Here is a 16,965-nt window from a genome sequence, read left to right on the forward strand (position 1 = left end):
TTACTAAAAATTTTCGCAAAATGGTTTATCTTGAATGTTAGTTAGGCCAATGCGCGTCTAATAAAATACAAAGTTTTACGTTTTGAGATTTCATAAATTTTTAATAAAAGTTTCATAACTTTTATGAATATTAATATTTTTGAAAAATATTTTGTAAACACGGTAATTGGACCTGTGCGGTTCTAACACAACAATTATTTTTTGATTTAAAATTTTTTATTTTTTTCAAAAAATTTGTTTGCAATATCATTGGCCAAAAATATCACGGGACCTAATTAAACCCAAAATAAAAATTACCTCAAACTTTTGTTTTACTGAAAATTTTCGCAAAATGTTTTATCTTGAATGTTAGTTAGGCCAATGCGCGTCTAATAAAATACAAAATTTTAGGTTTTGAGATTTCATAAATTTTTAATAAAAGTTTCATAACTATTATGAATATTAATATTTTCAAAAAATATTTTGTAAACACGGTAATTGGACCTGTGCGATTCCAACACAACAATTATTTTTGGATTTAAAATTTTTAATTTTTTTTAAAAAAATTTGTATGCAATATCATTGGCCAAAAATATCACGTGACCTAATTAAACCCAAAATAAAAATTATCTCAAACTTTTGTTTTACTAAAAATTTTCGCGAAATGTTTTATCTTGAATGTTAGTTAGGCCAATGCGCGTCTAATAAAATACAAAATTTTACGTTTTGAGATTTCATAAATTTTTAATAAAAGTTTCATAACTTTTATGAATATTAATATTTTCGAAAAATATTTTGTAAACACGGTAATTGGACCTGTGCGGTTCTAACACAACAATTATTTTTTGATTTAAAATTTTTTATTTTTTTCAAAAAATTTGTATGCAATATCATTAGCCAAAAATATCACGTGACCTAATTAAACCCAAAATAAAAATTACCTCAAACTTTTGTTTTACTGAAAATTTTCGCGAAATGTTTTATCTTGAATGTTAGTTAGGCCAATGCGCGTCTAATAAAATACAAAATTTTAGGTTTTGAGATTTCATAAATTTTTAATAAAAGTTTCATAACTATTATGAATATTAATATTTTCAAAAAATATTTTGTAAACACGGTAATTGGACCTGTGCGATTCTAACACAACAATTATTTTTTGATTTAAAATTTTTAATTTTTTTTAAAAAATTTGTATGCAATATCATTGGCCAAAAATATCACGTGACCTAATGAAAACCAAAATAAAAATTACCTCAAACTTTTGTTTTACTAAAAATTTTCGCGAAATGTTTTATCTTGAATGTTAGTTAGGCCAATGCGCGTCTAATAAAATACAAAATTTTAAGTTTTGAGATTTCATAAATTTTTAATAAAAGTGTCATAACTTTTATGAATATTAATATTTTCGAAAAATATTTTGTAAACACGGTAATTGGACCTGTGCGGTTCTAACACAACAATTATTTTTCGATTTAAAATTTTTTATTTTTTTTCAAAAAATTTGTATGCAATCTCATTGGCCAAAAATATCACGTGACCTAATTAAACCCAAAATAAAAATTATCTCAAACTTTTGTTCTACTCAAAATTTTTGCAAAATGTTTTATCTTAAATGTTAGTTAGGCCAATGCGCGCCTAATTAAATATAAAATTTCAGATTTTGAGATTTTATAAATTTTTAATAAAAGTTTCATAACTTTTATGAATATTGATATTTTCAAAAAATATTTTGTAAACACGGTAATTGGACCTGTGCGGTTCTAACACAACAATTATTTTTCGATTTAAAATTTTTTATTTTTTAAAAAAAAATTTGTATGCAATATTATTGGCCAAAAATATCACGTGACCTAATTAAACCCAAAATAAAAATTACCTCAAACTTTTGTTTTACTGAAAATTTCCGCAAAATGTTTTATCTTGAATGTTAGTTAGGCCAATGCGCGCCTAATTAAATATAAAATTTCAGATTTTGAGATTTCATAAATTTTTAATAAAAGTTTTATAACTTTTATGAATATTAATATTTTTGATAAATATTTTGATAATATAAATTTTTTTTTAATAAGCCTTACTTATGTATATACATATGTTTGCAAGAGACTTTCGATAATAAAAAATATTATGATCAATCTTATTAAACAAAAATGATTTTATAAAGTTGAACAACCGATGTTGTTATGTGTTGTAATGATCAATACTGCATGTAAAACAAAAAATATGTTTAATAAAATATTACATAACGTAATTTGAAAACTTAAATTACACGCGATATATGAATATAAACTGTACTTTAAAAATAAAAGTACTTTAAAAATAAAATTTTACTATGATTGTTTAAGCCAAACACATTTTAAAAGTTAAAGTAAACGAGCCTAAAACCTAAAAGTAATCAACAAATTAAATTTAATTAAACTTGATAAACGCAGAAATGAAGTTTTGTAATCGTCAGTAGAGATATAACAAAATTAGAGATATAACAAGACACTTTGGCACGAAGAAATACTGTTGTAAACAGTTAATATTAATAACATGTTAAAACTATGAATTTAACTTCGTCATTTTTAGGTTGAACTTGATGAACTTCTTTTGTTAACCTTCCAACTATTTTCGTGAAAGCGAGAAAAACCTAATCAAAAAGAAAAAAGAAATTACAATTTTCTTCAACACGCTTCGGGGAACTCCCCGATTTCTGTTTTTATTTATCACGCTCGGATGGTTTTAGATGTAAATTGCTTTATCCTCGATTATATAATATTTTATGTTAATTAATATTTTACATTTTTAAATATAAATTGAATCACAATGTATGTAACAAATTTTTGTTCTTAATAAGTTATTATTTTTTTGTCTTAATCAAAAAATTTAAGTACAGTTAAATATTTCAAGTTTTCTTAAAAATTTACAAAAATTATCATTAGTTAACCAACTTTGATATATTGTTATTACTACATAAATATTTATTTTTGGGGATGTATTTATTTAGATTCCCATACTAAATCAAATACTTTAAAGCTCTTAAACTTGATACACTATCGAACACATCAAACAATCATTTAAATTTCTTAAATTTAAAAATAAATATCTATTTAATTTTTAACTTTTTTAGTTTTTAAAAAAATTGTTTATTCAAATTTAAAGATTGATATTAGGTTTTTAAATTTTGGTCGGTTATATCTTATTATATTTAAAATTTGAAGACAATTAAAAAATAATTCTTGTTTGTTTGTTTGTTATATTAAATGCTGGTTTGTAAATTAAAAATCAAAGGTATGTAATATTCTTAGTTAATGTTTATGCATATATTTTTTATTTATAAAATTTTATGTTAAAAATAATCAAATAATTTCGAACCATATTTTATTTGTCAAATAAATCTAGTTATTATTATTATTATTCAGATTAATCTTTTCCAGTGTCTTGTAAGCTGTTATAGGATCCAATGTATAATGCTATACATTTGACCCTAGCGCGAGTTGAAATGAGTTCAACGGGTTGCATAATCAAAAGAGAATTATTTGTGATTAAATACGTGCTGATTCTTTGGAGAAACAATAAACTCAAATGGCACGGGCAGCGGCGATAATTAACAATACATTTATCTTCGTCAAATCACCTGCCCAAACGCCAAAAACAGAATATTCTCAAACGCACGAACAGATGGTAATCAATATTCAACAAAAACTGTCAATAAAACCCGTCTAAAATCATGAACAGAACAACATTTTAATCAGCGCCTTTTTGGTGCTATAAAGAATAAACCAAGAAAAGGATTAAACCCAAAGCAGCCCTCGACTCATTAAAAACTCGTACGTCAATCACCACCCGTCAGGCACAACAACATTTCGGGTATATAAACCCAAAAATATTCCAAAATAATAACGAGATAGAATAAAATACTGTCCGACGGCTGCGGCGACGAAAGGAGAAAAATTGGTATCTGAGAAACTTGAGATGCAGTAGAATAATTACTGATCTAGGTTACTTAGTATACCGGTCTCTACCCGGACGTCGACCCGCAGCCATGACATTATATGGCACAGTTATCGTATAATGTTAGTTGTATCAATATTGTATTTAGTAACTAGTTTAACGCCCTTTTATAGAGTAATGTAACTTTTATTGTAAATGTATAAAGTTAGATGTATTATGTAGTTTTTATATTTAGCATTTTTCACGTTTGTTTGTTTTAATATGATCCGTCACCACAAGAGTCATTAGTGATCTTTCAACAGTTAAACAATTAAGTTAGTAGCTTTATAAAACCTTAATAGAATAATATATTGTTAAGTCAGTATGAACTCTAAATATAAGACTAAAACTCAATATATAAATTAACCTTCCGATTAGGAGTCTTAAACAAAACCAAAACAATTAATAATTACTCTATAATCATAACAGATATAAGTTTGATAATATTAAACTGTTATAATTAAATAATTGACAACAAGTCCTACACTGTAAATTTTGAGTTAACATAACTTTTGTTTGTGAACATTTACAGTTTTGAAATTTTAGTATGTTGTTTATTATCAGATTGTGTTTTTATTCTCCTATTTACAACATTTAATTATCACTAATTACTAATTAGTGGGTGTTTATTTATTAAAATTTAAAGTTTCATATTTATTTTTTAAATCTTGGCCATTTGTATATCATGATATTGGTAACTCAAAAATGTATAATATATTTAAATGCTTGTTTGTTTATTAAAAATCAAAGATATGTAATATTCTTAGTTTAGGTGTATGCATATCAAATAATGAGGCAACTTGGGTTGAGTTTATCCAATTTTTCTTATTTAGTGTGGGGCAATTTTAAGGATTACCCAAGTTGTCTAATTAAATTTTTTTAATTTATATTTGACAACACGCGTATTAATATATATTTAGAAACCTTCCCCTGTTTTGGCCCACGTGATGTAAACACATTCGTGCATTACATTACCAAAAATAACTAAGTCGGTTTAAGTTTTATTTCAATTAAAGATTAAATCTAAGATTATTTTTGTCAAATGTTGTGCAAAATTACAGAATCAAACTTTGTCGAGAAAGTTACTATAAAAAGCATTTTTTTTGAAGTAGACCCAGGTCCAAGTTAGGTTGGTTAAGGGTAAATGGGGCAGTTTGGGTGAGGATTACCCAAGTTGCAGATGTCAAGTACCCTACCCAAGTTGCTGATGTCAGATGTCAAAGTCAACATCGGACCTGTTATAAAATACAGTTGTTTGCTTTTGTTTAAGTCGTTTATCTCCTTTACGTAATCATTTATAATTGTATGTTTTGCCTTTTGATTGATGACATCATAATTGCTCCCTTTTCTCCTAACTTAATAGTGTGTCTATTTGACTAATCTTGACTTTATTAACTTGATATTGTGTTTTATTGTGTTTTGTATTTACAGCTTTAGTGTCATTTTTAGTTACTTAAAACCGTAGTTTCGGTTTGGTTACTAAAAACCGCAATAAATTGAAATCATATTTATAACAGTACAATTAATATACAATTTAAAATTTCAATTTTTTTGGCATATATTATATAGATCATACAGTATCAATAAAAACACAGACCGGGTCAAAATGGTACAATAAATCATATAATTTTAAATTTCGCCTCAAATTTCTATTAGATTTAAAACTTATTTAAAAAGTAAATACAAATTCTACAATATATAAGAACAACACGTTTTCTAAGTGGTTTTTTGAAGCTCAAATATTGAAATGGGTAACTTTATATAAACATTCACTACTGATAAATCTACATTTTAACTTGTTGCATACTTTTATTTGTTTCTTCCATATATTTCGATATAAACAGCTAACAAGCTATCAAGTGACTTCTGCAGAATCAAAACACAAATGCAGCGACGTATGACGTTATAAGATTTACAAAACTTCTCAAAGCAATGTTGACAACCCCTTCAGTATTTTGGCAGTTTAGAATGACAAATTGAGATTTTATATAACAAAGCTTATACGATTTGGTATATATTGGTTCAATTTTTTTCCAATTTTATAATTGTAAATTAACACTTTAAATGTTTACATTTCATTTTCAAGTTCGAAAAGCTTGCAGTGAACTTATCTCTTTGTATAACTTTATCAAAAGCTTTTTATAAGAAGAAATATATTTTGTGAGAATAATTGTAGGTAAAACTAACATTAACTTGGTTAAGATTTTGATAAAACACAACTTTGTGTAAATAAAAATTGTATTCCAACATATTCCATAAATCAACTCAATGATATTAAAGTTTATCAACCAAGTGGTAATTAAACTAAACTTATTTAAGTTAAAGTAAAAGCAGAAATTTTAACAAAAATATCTAAAAGTTTTTTTTTCTGCATAAACTTGAAAAAATATTTAAGTTTAACACATGTTTTTTTTTGTTAAAAATTAATTGACCACCAACTTAACCTAATTAGTAAATCAAGTAAAACAAACAAGTCATTATAAAACAAGTTAAAAATGATAAAGTAAATTTTGTTCTTAAAACCGAAAAAATGTTTTAACAAAAACTTTTGCATGGCTTTATCATGAATAACACAAGTACCCAAAACAGGGAAGTTTCAACGTTCATGATTTTTTTTAAAAATTCACTTTTTACTGAAAAATTTTGAGAAATCCTTGTTGCTTAAACTCTTGACATTATTTTCATTTACGTCTTTACTCTGGGTCACAACCTTTGACCTCTGAAGTGACCTTGGTAACAAATTGACCTGCGTACGACCCCGACCACGTCTGTGATGTAACGATAAATTATAATTAAATTTTGTCATTATTTTCATGAATTAAACAACCTCTTTAAAAAAAAAATTATTTTAAATATTTTGTAAAATTAAAAAAAAAGTTATTACCCTCCTGTGGTTAGCTCTCTACTGCCCCCACCCAATGATTTTTCCTGTTGTCGCTCTTTTCTAGGGGGAGGGTTGCTAATAGCAACCTAGTTATAAAAAACATTGATTTAATATTTTAAAAATGTTTATATTATAATATGAACCAGTATCTTACAATAAATCACAATATTAGGCTTGCTTAACACTAAAAATGCAAAAGAATTAAAAATTTGTGCCAACAAACAATAATTTTATTTACCGTGATTGTAAACCCATCCACTTCTGATTGGTCAGTTTTCATCACAGCTTGTGCAGCTTCAGTTTCGTGTTTAAACTCGATGTAAGCCAATCCCTGTGATGTCATAATAACTCTTTGTTAAAAATTTTTATAAAATTTACTCCAAAATTTTTTTTATTCAGTTTTAAATTAAAATTAGTTGATTTCAGCATTTAGATTTTGCATATAAATGGAACTACAATGCATAACATGTATTTAAATTTAAACCCTGACACTAATTAGCAAATATTTTAAAAACTCAACCAATGTTATATTAAAATTTGCCTTAAGAGTTTTGGACTTTAAAAAAAAATTAGGATAACCATAAAAACTTAAAAAACAGTTTATTTTGAATGTTTCTATATCTACCTTGGATTTCCCATTCCTGGCAGTTACAATCCTCAAAGATTTAATTTCTCCATGTTCACTGAATATTTCTCTTAATCTTTGCTCTGTTGTGTCAAAACTTAAACCGGCGATGAATAATTTGTGTTTTTCCATTCCTGTTTGATATTTGAATGCCTGAAATAAAATCTTGATTAGTTTATTTTTTTATTTATTTTTTTTGTATACCTCTTTATCCTCGATGTGGAAAAGTCGAATGCGCGACTTAAACAGAGAGTAACATCAGTTACTCCGAACCAGTCTCGAGTTGCCTTTTCATACCGTTTACAGCGCCTTACTCATGGGCGCTACAGCATGAAAGCAGTGGGGATTAAACCCACGACCTTATGAGTGGTGTAGCAAGTGTTCTTACCACTACACCATGCTGCCGTTTTTTTACTAGTATTTACCAACTTTACATAAACCATAGTAAAGAGTTTAGATACCTAAAACAAAAAGATGATAATTTTAGGGTTTTGCAAGTGCCCCAAAGTTAAATTTTTAAGATATTTAGTTATTCAAATTTACCTTGAAATCAGTTGGTTTGCTTTTATCAAGATTGGGAGATATAAATAAAGGTCTTCCTTCTAAAGGCTATAGTGGAAAACAAATAAAATTAGTTGGGTATTTCTATATACAAAGCTAGATAGACAATATATGAATATATATGTAGATATGTGTTAATTTAGACAATTTATAGGCCTTTAAATAAAAACAAATTGTCATTGGTGGTGCACAGATAAAGTTGCAGGTAAATATTATTTTAAGAGTTGCAGGTAAATATTAGTTTAGAGTTGCAGGTAAATATTAGTTTAGAGTTGCAGGTAAATATTAGTTTAGAGTTGCAGGTAAATATTAGTTTAGAGTTGCAGGTAAATATTAGTTTAGAGTTGCAGGTAAATATTAGTTTAGAGTTGCAGGCATAATATTAGTTTAGAGTTGCAGGCATAATATTAGTTTAGAGTTGCAGGCATAATATTAGTTTAGAGTTGCAGGCATAATATTAGTTTAGAGTTGCAGGCATAATATTAGTTAAGAGTTGCAGGCATAATATTAGTTTAGAGTTGCAGGCATAATATTAGTTTAGAGTTGCAGGCATAATATTAGTTTAGAGTTGCAGGCATAATATTAGTTTAGAGTTGCAGGCATAATATTAGTTTAGAGTTGCAGGCATAATATTAGTTTAGAGTTGCAGGCATAATATTAGTTTAGAGTTGCAGGCATAATATTAGTTTAGAGTTGCAGGCATAATATTAGTTTAGAGTTGCAGGCATAATATTAGTTTAGAGTTGCAGGCATAATATTAGTTTAGAGTTGCAGGCATAATATTAGTTTAGAGTTGCAGGCATAACATGACAAATGAAGTACTGACCATAGGGCAGGCTACCTAGTGGTATATAATAATCAAAAGTATAATAAGTTTGAAAAAAGAAATACTAAAAAAATTTCACTAAAAAAAATTATTTACTTGACGGTCAAGTTTCAAAGCTTTTTCAACCGAAGATATTTGTTTAAATTCCACGTAAGCAAAACCTCTGATTTTTCCGTTATGGTTTCGAGCTATTCTTACTGACTCTATTTGACCACACTCACTGAATATCTTAAATAATATGTTTTAAAATAGATTAAAATATAAAAATAATTTTATAATATTTTTAAATTTATCATTTTTTTATTTATAAACTTAAAATATTAAAAAATTTAAAATCTGGCTACTCAACTACAGAAGATAATGCCTTTTACCTTACAAAATCAATCAATTTGTTTATGTTAAATATTCAAAGACAAACAAAATAAAAACCTTGTTAACTTTGTCTTCAAGGTCTTCAACATTATATGAAATATTTGAAACAAAAACAGTTCGTTCTTCACTTTCTTTACTACGTTCAACTAATTCACTTGGAACCTCTAAAATATTGCAAATTTTAATTTAGAAAATCTTTTTGTGATAGGAATAGTTTTATAGAAAAATTCATGGAATAACTTTTGAATGATTTAATAGAAGCTTATTGTAAGGCAACCTTAAAAAAGGTAAAATATAAAAAACAAACAATTTGAAACTAACATATTAGAATTGTGTAACTAAGAAGAAATTAAATCTATCTATCTGTCATAGAACTGTATCTAAGACAATTTGTAGACCTTCAAAAATAAAAAAATGCTGTTTGTGGTACATGAGTAATTTTATATAACCTGCAACAGTCTTAAGTTGTCTTTGTAAGTTAGGTAGTTAGTATATGGTTACTATGTCATCAAATCTGTTACATAGAAAAACTGCTTTTTTATCTTGCTTAAGGTTAGGGGCATTACTACATTAGATCTAACTTTAATGTTAATCCTTTTATGGTGTACCAACCCTGAGTAAGTTGGTTTAAACTTCAGCTAAGAAAAAACTGAATGCTACTCTAAGTTTGCACCGAAGTTGGCTTTTTAAAAAGTGTGACAGTTTTAAAATTGCAAAACAAAATTTGATGGATTAAAATTAACCTTGAATATTTTGTGGTTGTGGGGTGGTCCCTTTGTAACCAGGAGGTGGTGTGATGGTTGGTTTTAATGGTTTTTCATCTGGTTTAGTTGGTGTTTTTGTTGGAGATGGTTTCACAAAACGAATTGGAAGCCCTTTATTAACAAGTAAAAATTTATTCAAATTTTTAGTATACCAGAAACCAATTTAAATTTAAGATATTGGTTTTAAGATATGATGAAATCAATTGTTATTAGTGTGTAGTCACAACAAGTATTTAAAGTATAACAATAAATATGTTGCGATATAATAATATTTATAACATACAGTTGGTCAAAACATTAATATGTTACCGGTTGGTTCTTTAAACCCTTCTTTTTGATTGGATTCGATTCTAGCTTTCTTTTCAGGAACAAAATTAACTTTTGTGTCTAAAATAATCAAAAAATATTAATTAAAAAAAAACAATTTAATCTTCTTATACAATTTGCAAAACTGTTTGTGTAAATGTAAGTTGACATTGATTATATTTAGTGCACCGAATAACCAAATTATTTCAATATTTTTTTTACTGTCATCTTTCGAATGCGATCTTTTATTTGGTTGTTGTTTCTTTCCCCTAAATTGTCCATCCCTGCCCTTATTTCCACTTTTATGTTTTGACCCATGATCATTATGTTTAAATGTTTTAACTGTAGCTTGCTGTAGGGCAACCTAAAAAAAATAAAACATCAAAAAATCAAAAATAATACAGAAGTTTTTACCAATACTCTTTTAGATTAATTAATTAAAAATTATTAATTAAGGAAAGTTATATCTATACATAGAGATGTATTTATGTTCAATTCATAGGCTTTTTAAAAAAACTGTTATTTGTGGTACATAGTTAAATTTTCATTGTAACTATATTATAACAAGTAGTTTAATAGGTACCAGCCATATTAATATAAATGCAGTTGTATGAAGCAGTTAATAAATATATTAGATATTACATTTATTTAACATTAACAAAAACAAATTTGATGCAATACAAACTTACTTTTTCTTTCCTCTTGTTGACTTTAGCGAGTCTGGCTTTCACTCTTCTATGAGCTTCATCCAGGTCCTCCAATCTTCCTTCTTCCCTTTCAAACTTGATCAGATAGGAGCATGCAGCATCCGCACTTCCGTCATCCGCTGCGGAGGAGTTCACGGCATGGCGAAGGACAGCACGGGCATGTTCTTTATCTCCATAGTGGCTAAAGGTTTATAAAAAATGGCATTTTAATTTTAGCAACATTTTTTAATATATCGTCCGGTAGTGTGGCGTACCGGTCATGGACTACGAGTCGAAAGGTTTTGGGTTCAAGCCGCACCAACGTCACACTATTCGCCCTTAAGCCCTGCGTTTACGAATAGCTTAAAACCCCCAATAAAAAATATAAAAACCTAACACCTTAAGGTAATATGGGAAAAAAAATTTTTTTTAATAAATCGACAAAAAAATAAAGTTTAATAACATAACATTTGGATAGAATTTTTACCAAAACCATATAAGTCTTAAATCATAATTTTAATGACAATGAGACCTTTTTATTAAAACCTTTTTCCCTCAAGCCTATCTTTATAAATATATTAATTTAAAAATAAAAACCAATTGTCATAAATATCTGATTACTGTTATATAACCAAAAGCTATTTTACTGGCAATAAAACATTTTCTTTTCATCTCAATTCACCCCTTACCCGCATTTAGGAAAAACCATTGAACATAGGTTTAAGTAAAATATTGTGTTTAAAATTTTGTTTTTTTAAGTATATGTCAATTTAGTCAAAAGGTTTGCAGTAAAATTATAAGATTTAGTAAGAATTAGTTTAAAATTTCTCTTCTTACATTTCTAGCTGGAAATATTGGAACCAGACCTCCCAACTTCTCCTTGCCTCTGCATCATCGTTCAACAAGTTATCGTAAATCTCACGACTCTTCGCCATATTCTTCATCAAGCTCACCTCACACTTAGCCCAATAGCTCCACAGAGTTGAGTTGGGGTCACCAGTGTTACCAAAACCTGAGATCAAAATTTAATAAAATTATTAAAAACTTTTTTTATTTTAAATCCATGTGTGATAAAGATTAGTGGTTGATATGTATATATCAGTATGTCCAAGGCTTGCAAAATAAGTTAAACTGCTGTATGTTTTGCACTAGTATAAATTATTGCAGGCAGATATAAATTAAAAGTTGCGACTATATTACAACAATTAAAATACCAACCAGAAGGTGAGTTATTGGTTAGTGTATTTAATATTTTGGGGTTTTTATAATTCTGTTGTGATTTAGATAAATTATTTAGTATTTTAATAAAACTTAAACACTAAGTTTATTTATATAAAAATTTGGTCACTGATACAAACATTCTCAGCATGATTAAATTAATTTTATTTGGAATTGGGACCGTTATATTTCAAAAAAAGTAAAAGTTCAGATATTTTCACTTACCAGGTAGAACTGTGTTAGTTAGATGACTCGTGGCTTTCTCAAAACAACTTCTCAGCATTCTTGTTGACTCATCTTTGTCTTTTTCATCATTTTCTGTTTAAATAGTTACCAAGTCTTTAATTATAAGTTTTTTGCATAAAATTTTTTATTTTTTTGCATAAAAATTTTTTTATAAGTTTTTTGCATAAAAAATTAAATTTTTAAAAATTCTTAACATCCTTTTTTCTTATTCCAAAATAATTTTAAACCCATTTGCAAATAATGTTTTAAACTTACTACAAAATCTTCTTCTTGTTATGTCACAATAGGTTTGCCATAGTTGTGCATAGTCAGCTGACGAAGCAAAACCAACTGCCATTCCTTCATTTAAAGCCGACTCGATCTAAATATTAGAATTAGTTTTTGTTGAGGTTTAAAATAAGGTGTTTTTTGTGGATTGAGGTAGTTTTATGCTTTACATCTTAAGATTGGGTTGGGCTAATATCATGAGGTCAATAATATCTTAAACTTGTACAACTTAAGACTGGGTTGGGGTAATATAATGGGGTCAACAATATCTTAAACTGGTACAACTTAAGACTGGGTTGGGGTAATATCATGGGGTCAATAATATCTTAAACTTGTACAACTTAAGACTGGGTTTGGGTAATATCATGAGGTCAATAATATTTTAAACTTTTTTACTTAATATTTTTAAAAAAGTGTTTTTAACAAAACCAAATAAATTAAATAAAATTGTGTTTCTTAAATTTATATGACAGGGAATTATAATAAAATATACTTACATCTTCATAAAGCAAGTTATTCCGCTCCATTGAAACGAGGTTAGATTGCCATAACTGGGAGACCCACGGGCAGTTTCGAACAGCTCTCTGATGCGATGACATCACAATAGGTCCATTCTTTAATGTTCGATCCTGTTGTGATGTCATAATTGATTTACCAAAGCGTAAATTTTTAATTTAATATTAAAAAACTAAATATTCTGCTTGTTTAAATAAATTAAAAAAAGGGCAAAAAAAAATAATTAACATTTTTCTAATTATAAAATAATCAAAACCCACTAAATAATTAAGGTAGTCCAACCATAGTTGGGAATTAAGACAGTTATCGCTGATAGCTCGTTCGTAAATACACTGAATTCTTGCAGGGTCGTTTGATTTTTTCTCAAACTCAATATATTTCAGATATTCTTCGTATTTCGGAATCTCAGCATTTTCCTATGAAAATTATAAATCATTTTTTGTCTTAAAATTGTTATTTGTATAACTTAAAGTTGAACTTAAGTTGTTAACATTTTTTAAAACCCAAATTTTAATAATCAGTCGATAACCAACCATTATTTGACCCAAATAATTTACTTGCTAACTATAAACGGCAGTTTTTTAAAGTTTGTAAGCCAATAAATTGGATATAGACATATAAATCGCCCACAAAGCTTCAGTATAAATAGATATATTAAAAAATCTAAATCACAATTGAACAATTTTAAATTCCTATTTAAGAAATAACGGCAAAAAAAATTCGACCCAAAATTTGTAGAAAAAAATTTAAAGTCCTCACCAAATCATTTTCCAACTTTTTAACTTGTTCCAAATACTTGAGAGCTTTGTTGAAATTAAATTCCACTTGTTTAGGGATTTCCCCGTCCTCGTTACCTTTTCTCCACTCTCTATATTCTGCCATTGTATCTTCCATATCTGAATATGAAGAAAGTTGATTATTAATAAACAGAAATTATTAACCTTATACTCTAGGTTTGAGTTTAAATAAATAAATTTTTAACCAACCTAATAATGGTACCGCAAGTTGTCTGGCAAAAAGTTGACCAACTCTACTGGTTTGCTGATTAATTTGGTCATTTTGAGATGGTGTTATGGTACTTCCTGGTGCTGGCTGTCACAAAAATAAAAAATTAACCAATTTTTTTGGATTTTTTAAAATTTCAGTTTTAGTTAATGGTTAATTAAGAATTATTGTAAATTTTTACTGATACAACTTAAGTACCTGCATAGTTAGTAATATCGCATTCTCTGTCTCTCTATAAGCTTCCCACATCGAAGATCCTTTACTTAAATGCAGGCCACAGCTTGACAAACCCTTCTCCATTATCCTTCGAATCTAAATTCAATTTAAACTTTAAAATTTCGAAAAAATGGTCAATGTACAGAGAGTTATTTAACCACTTATATGCCTTACCTTGTCAATTCCATCTTCTTGTGCCATCAACCTGATTGAATATTGAGCATATTCCAACCAGATCTCAGGACCTGGAAATAAAACAAATTTAACTTTTTATTCTTAAATATTGTTCCTGTTTACAGTTGCTACACAATTATTAAAAGTTGATTGTAGCACTGTGAGCTGCATTCTAATTGTCATACAATGGTGTCCTTTAAACAAGACATGGGCTATTTTATTAACTTAGTTGTATTTATATAGATTTTGGCACTTAACAAATAATATAAATTTGAAATTTTGTATAAATTTGATGATAAAATAAATTTCTTACACAGATAATCTTGGACGGAATGTTCAAATAATTCTTGAAGTTTTCTGTGATCTTCTTCACTTTCCACAAACTTTTGTTCATCGTTTAACCAATCCAACCATAAGCTCTGCAACAATATATTTTTAAGTATAATTATGGGTGAAGCTTTAACATTGGTAAACAACGACATTTTCACGCAAAACTTTACCCAGAAAAAAATTTAGAATGTATATAAAAAAAGTATAATTTTTTTAGTATTTTTTTTTCTTGATGAGGAAAGGTCGACTTTACATTCTAAACTATAGAGTAACATTTGTTACCCTGACCCAGTCTCAAGTTGCCTTTGGAAGTTTGAGATATTATAGACTATAATTGCACGATAATTAGGACGTTGATTAAGTTTTGGCTCAGCAGAAGTTTATATCATTTATAACGCCTTAATCAAGGGTGCTACAGCATGAGAGCACTGGGGATCAAACCCCCAACCTCATGTTGTAGTTACAATGTTATTAATTTAAAATTATACCAGCTTACAATAAACAAAACAAACCTTCGAAAGTGGAAATTTTGATTGCATTTCCTTTCTTGCATCACTAAGTTGTTCAAATTCTCCAATTTTCCTCAACAAATTAATTTTATCAACATGGGATTGGTAATCATATGGTGATGCAAGAAGCTAAAATTAAAATTTTTATTAACAAAATTGAAGTAAATAATTTTAATAAATTTCTAAAAAACTTGGTTTAATTGGGTCTGTGTTAAAACCATAAAAATTTCAATTGCCAGAATGATTATCCTCAAAAGTGCTTAAAATCTAAATCAATTTGAAAAATAATGCTTTTTTTTGTGTATATCTTTATCCTCGATATGACAAGGTCGAATGCACAACCTAAACACAGAGTAACATCAGTTACTCCAACCCAGTCCCAAGTTTGCCCAGGAGCTCATGCCAAATATAGTGCCTTACCTAGGAGTGCTACAACATGAGAGCATTGGAAATTGAACCCACAACTTCATTTCTGCTGGAAAATAGGGCAGTTTTCGACGAGAACTCGTTTTCGGTCTACGCGTGCACGCATGAAAGTCGAATGTGCAACTTAAACATAGAGTAACAACTGTTACTCCGACCCAGTCTCGAGTTGCCTTTAGCAGTTTGAAATAATATAAATTATAATTGCCCGATTATTATGCTGCTAAATAAGTGCTGGCTCAGCAGGAGTTTGTACCTTTTATAGCTCCTTACTCAAGGGCGCTACAGCATGAGAGCATTGAGAATTGAACACACAACCTCATTTCAGTGGGGATTGGACACGAGGGCAGTGGGGATTGAACCCACGATCTCATGGTGGTGTAGCAAGTGTATTTACCACCAGACCACGCTGCCGGTTAAACTTGATGACAACGTCAAACGTGTGTAAGCCACAAAAAAATTTTATAAAATAATTCTTACTTTTTCATTTAATATTTTAAGTTGAGCAAAATTCTTTTCATCATCTTCTGCTTCAATTGATTCGTCTGACGACGTATTTTCATTATTTAAATCCTCCATTTAAGTTTTTCGTGGAATATTTTAATTTAAATTTTTGTGTTAAGCCTGTTAGTTAAATTCGTTTTAACAACATGTTTTCTCATAGACGTTGTAGCTGTTTTGTGAAAAATTAAAAATATAACTTTAATAAAAATATAAAACAGAAGCAATAAAATATTTAAATAATATATTTTAAGTACTTCTAATAAAATTTAAATTTAAAAATATTGATTTTGATTTTAATATTAAATGATTAAAAAAATTATATTAGAAAAATTTTATTTAAATTTTTTACAAAGTTTTAAGGAATAAGTGAGAATTTTTCGTTATATAACTAAACCTATTTTAACCAAAAAACCTATTCTTCAAGTTTAATCTGAAATACACAACAAACAAAGTAAAGCCTTAAGCAAAATTATGCAACAAAACCAGCTAAATCGCCTTTTTTATAGTTTTCTATTGCAAAGTAAAAGAAGTAAAATAATTTAAAGAATTAAAGAAAAAACAACTAAATAATCGTGTAAAAAC

At 27.8% G+C, this 16,965-nt stretch overlaps 1 protein-coding gene across 1 annotated transcript; it reads right to left on the reverse strand.

Annotated features, from left to right (window-relative positions):
- Nucleotides 1-6,200: 6,200 nt before the first annotated feature.
- On the reverse strand, nt 6,201-16,510 carry LOC145750090 (spliceosome associated factor 3, U4/U6 recycling protein-like). Its single transcript, XM_082566028.1, has 23 exons — nt 16,360-16,510; nt 15,460-15,585; nt 14,931-15,036; nt 14,618-14,688; nt 14,426-14,539; nt 14,209-14,314; nt 13,982-14,118; nt 13,483-13,638; nt 13,204-13,335; nt 12,695-12,800; nt 12,419-12,511; nt 11,813-11,987; nt 10,979-11,177; nt 10,512-10,653; nt 10,293-10,370; nt 9,963-10,094; nt 9,277-9,383; nt 8,944-9,075; nt 8,004-8,069; nt 7,461-7,613; nt 7,074-7,166; nt 6,836-6,921; nt 6,201-6,719 (listed from the first exon to the last, which is right to left on the reverse strand). Exons 1-23 carry the CDS (start codon nt 16,456-16,458, stop codon nt 6,575-6,577), a joined length of 2,754 nt encoding a protein of 917 aa, XP_082422154.1. The 5' UTR covers nt 16,459-16,510; the 3' UTR covers nt 6,201-6,574.
- Between the last annotated feature and the right edge of the window lie 455 nt (nt 16,511-16,965).

The sequence above is a fragment of the Corella eumyota genome, chromosome 4 (genome assembly GCF_963082875.1).
Source record: "Corella eumyota chromosome 4, kaCorEumy4.1, whole genome shotgun sequence".
Taxonomy (NCBI): Eukaryota; Metazoa; Chordata; class Ascidiacea; order Phlebobranchia; family Corellidae; genus Corella; species Corella eumyota.

What these genes read in the sequence shown, in the direction of transcription:
- LOC145750090 (XM_082566028.1), bottom strand. Translation starts at nt 16,458, where the DNA reads ATGGAGGATTTAAATAATGAAAATACGTCGTCAGACGAATCAATTGAA. An exon ending in TCAACAAGAGGAAAGAAAAA is followed by an intron (nt 10,654 to 10,978) that starts GTAAGTTTGTAT and finishes TATTTTTTTTAG; the next exon opens with GTTGCCCTACAGCAAGCTAC. An exon ending in GCAAACCAACTGATTTCAAG is followed by an intron (nt 7,614 to 8,003) that starts GTAAATTTGAAT and finishes ATTTTATTTCAG; the next exon opens with GCATTCAAATATCAAACAGG.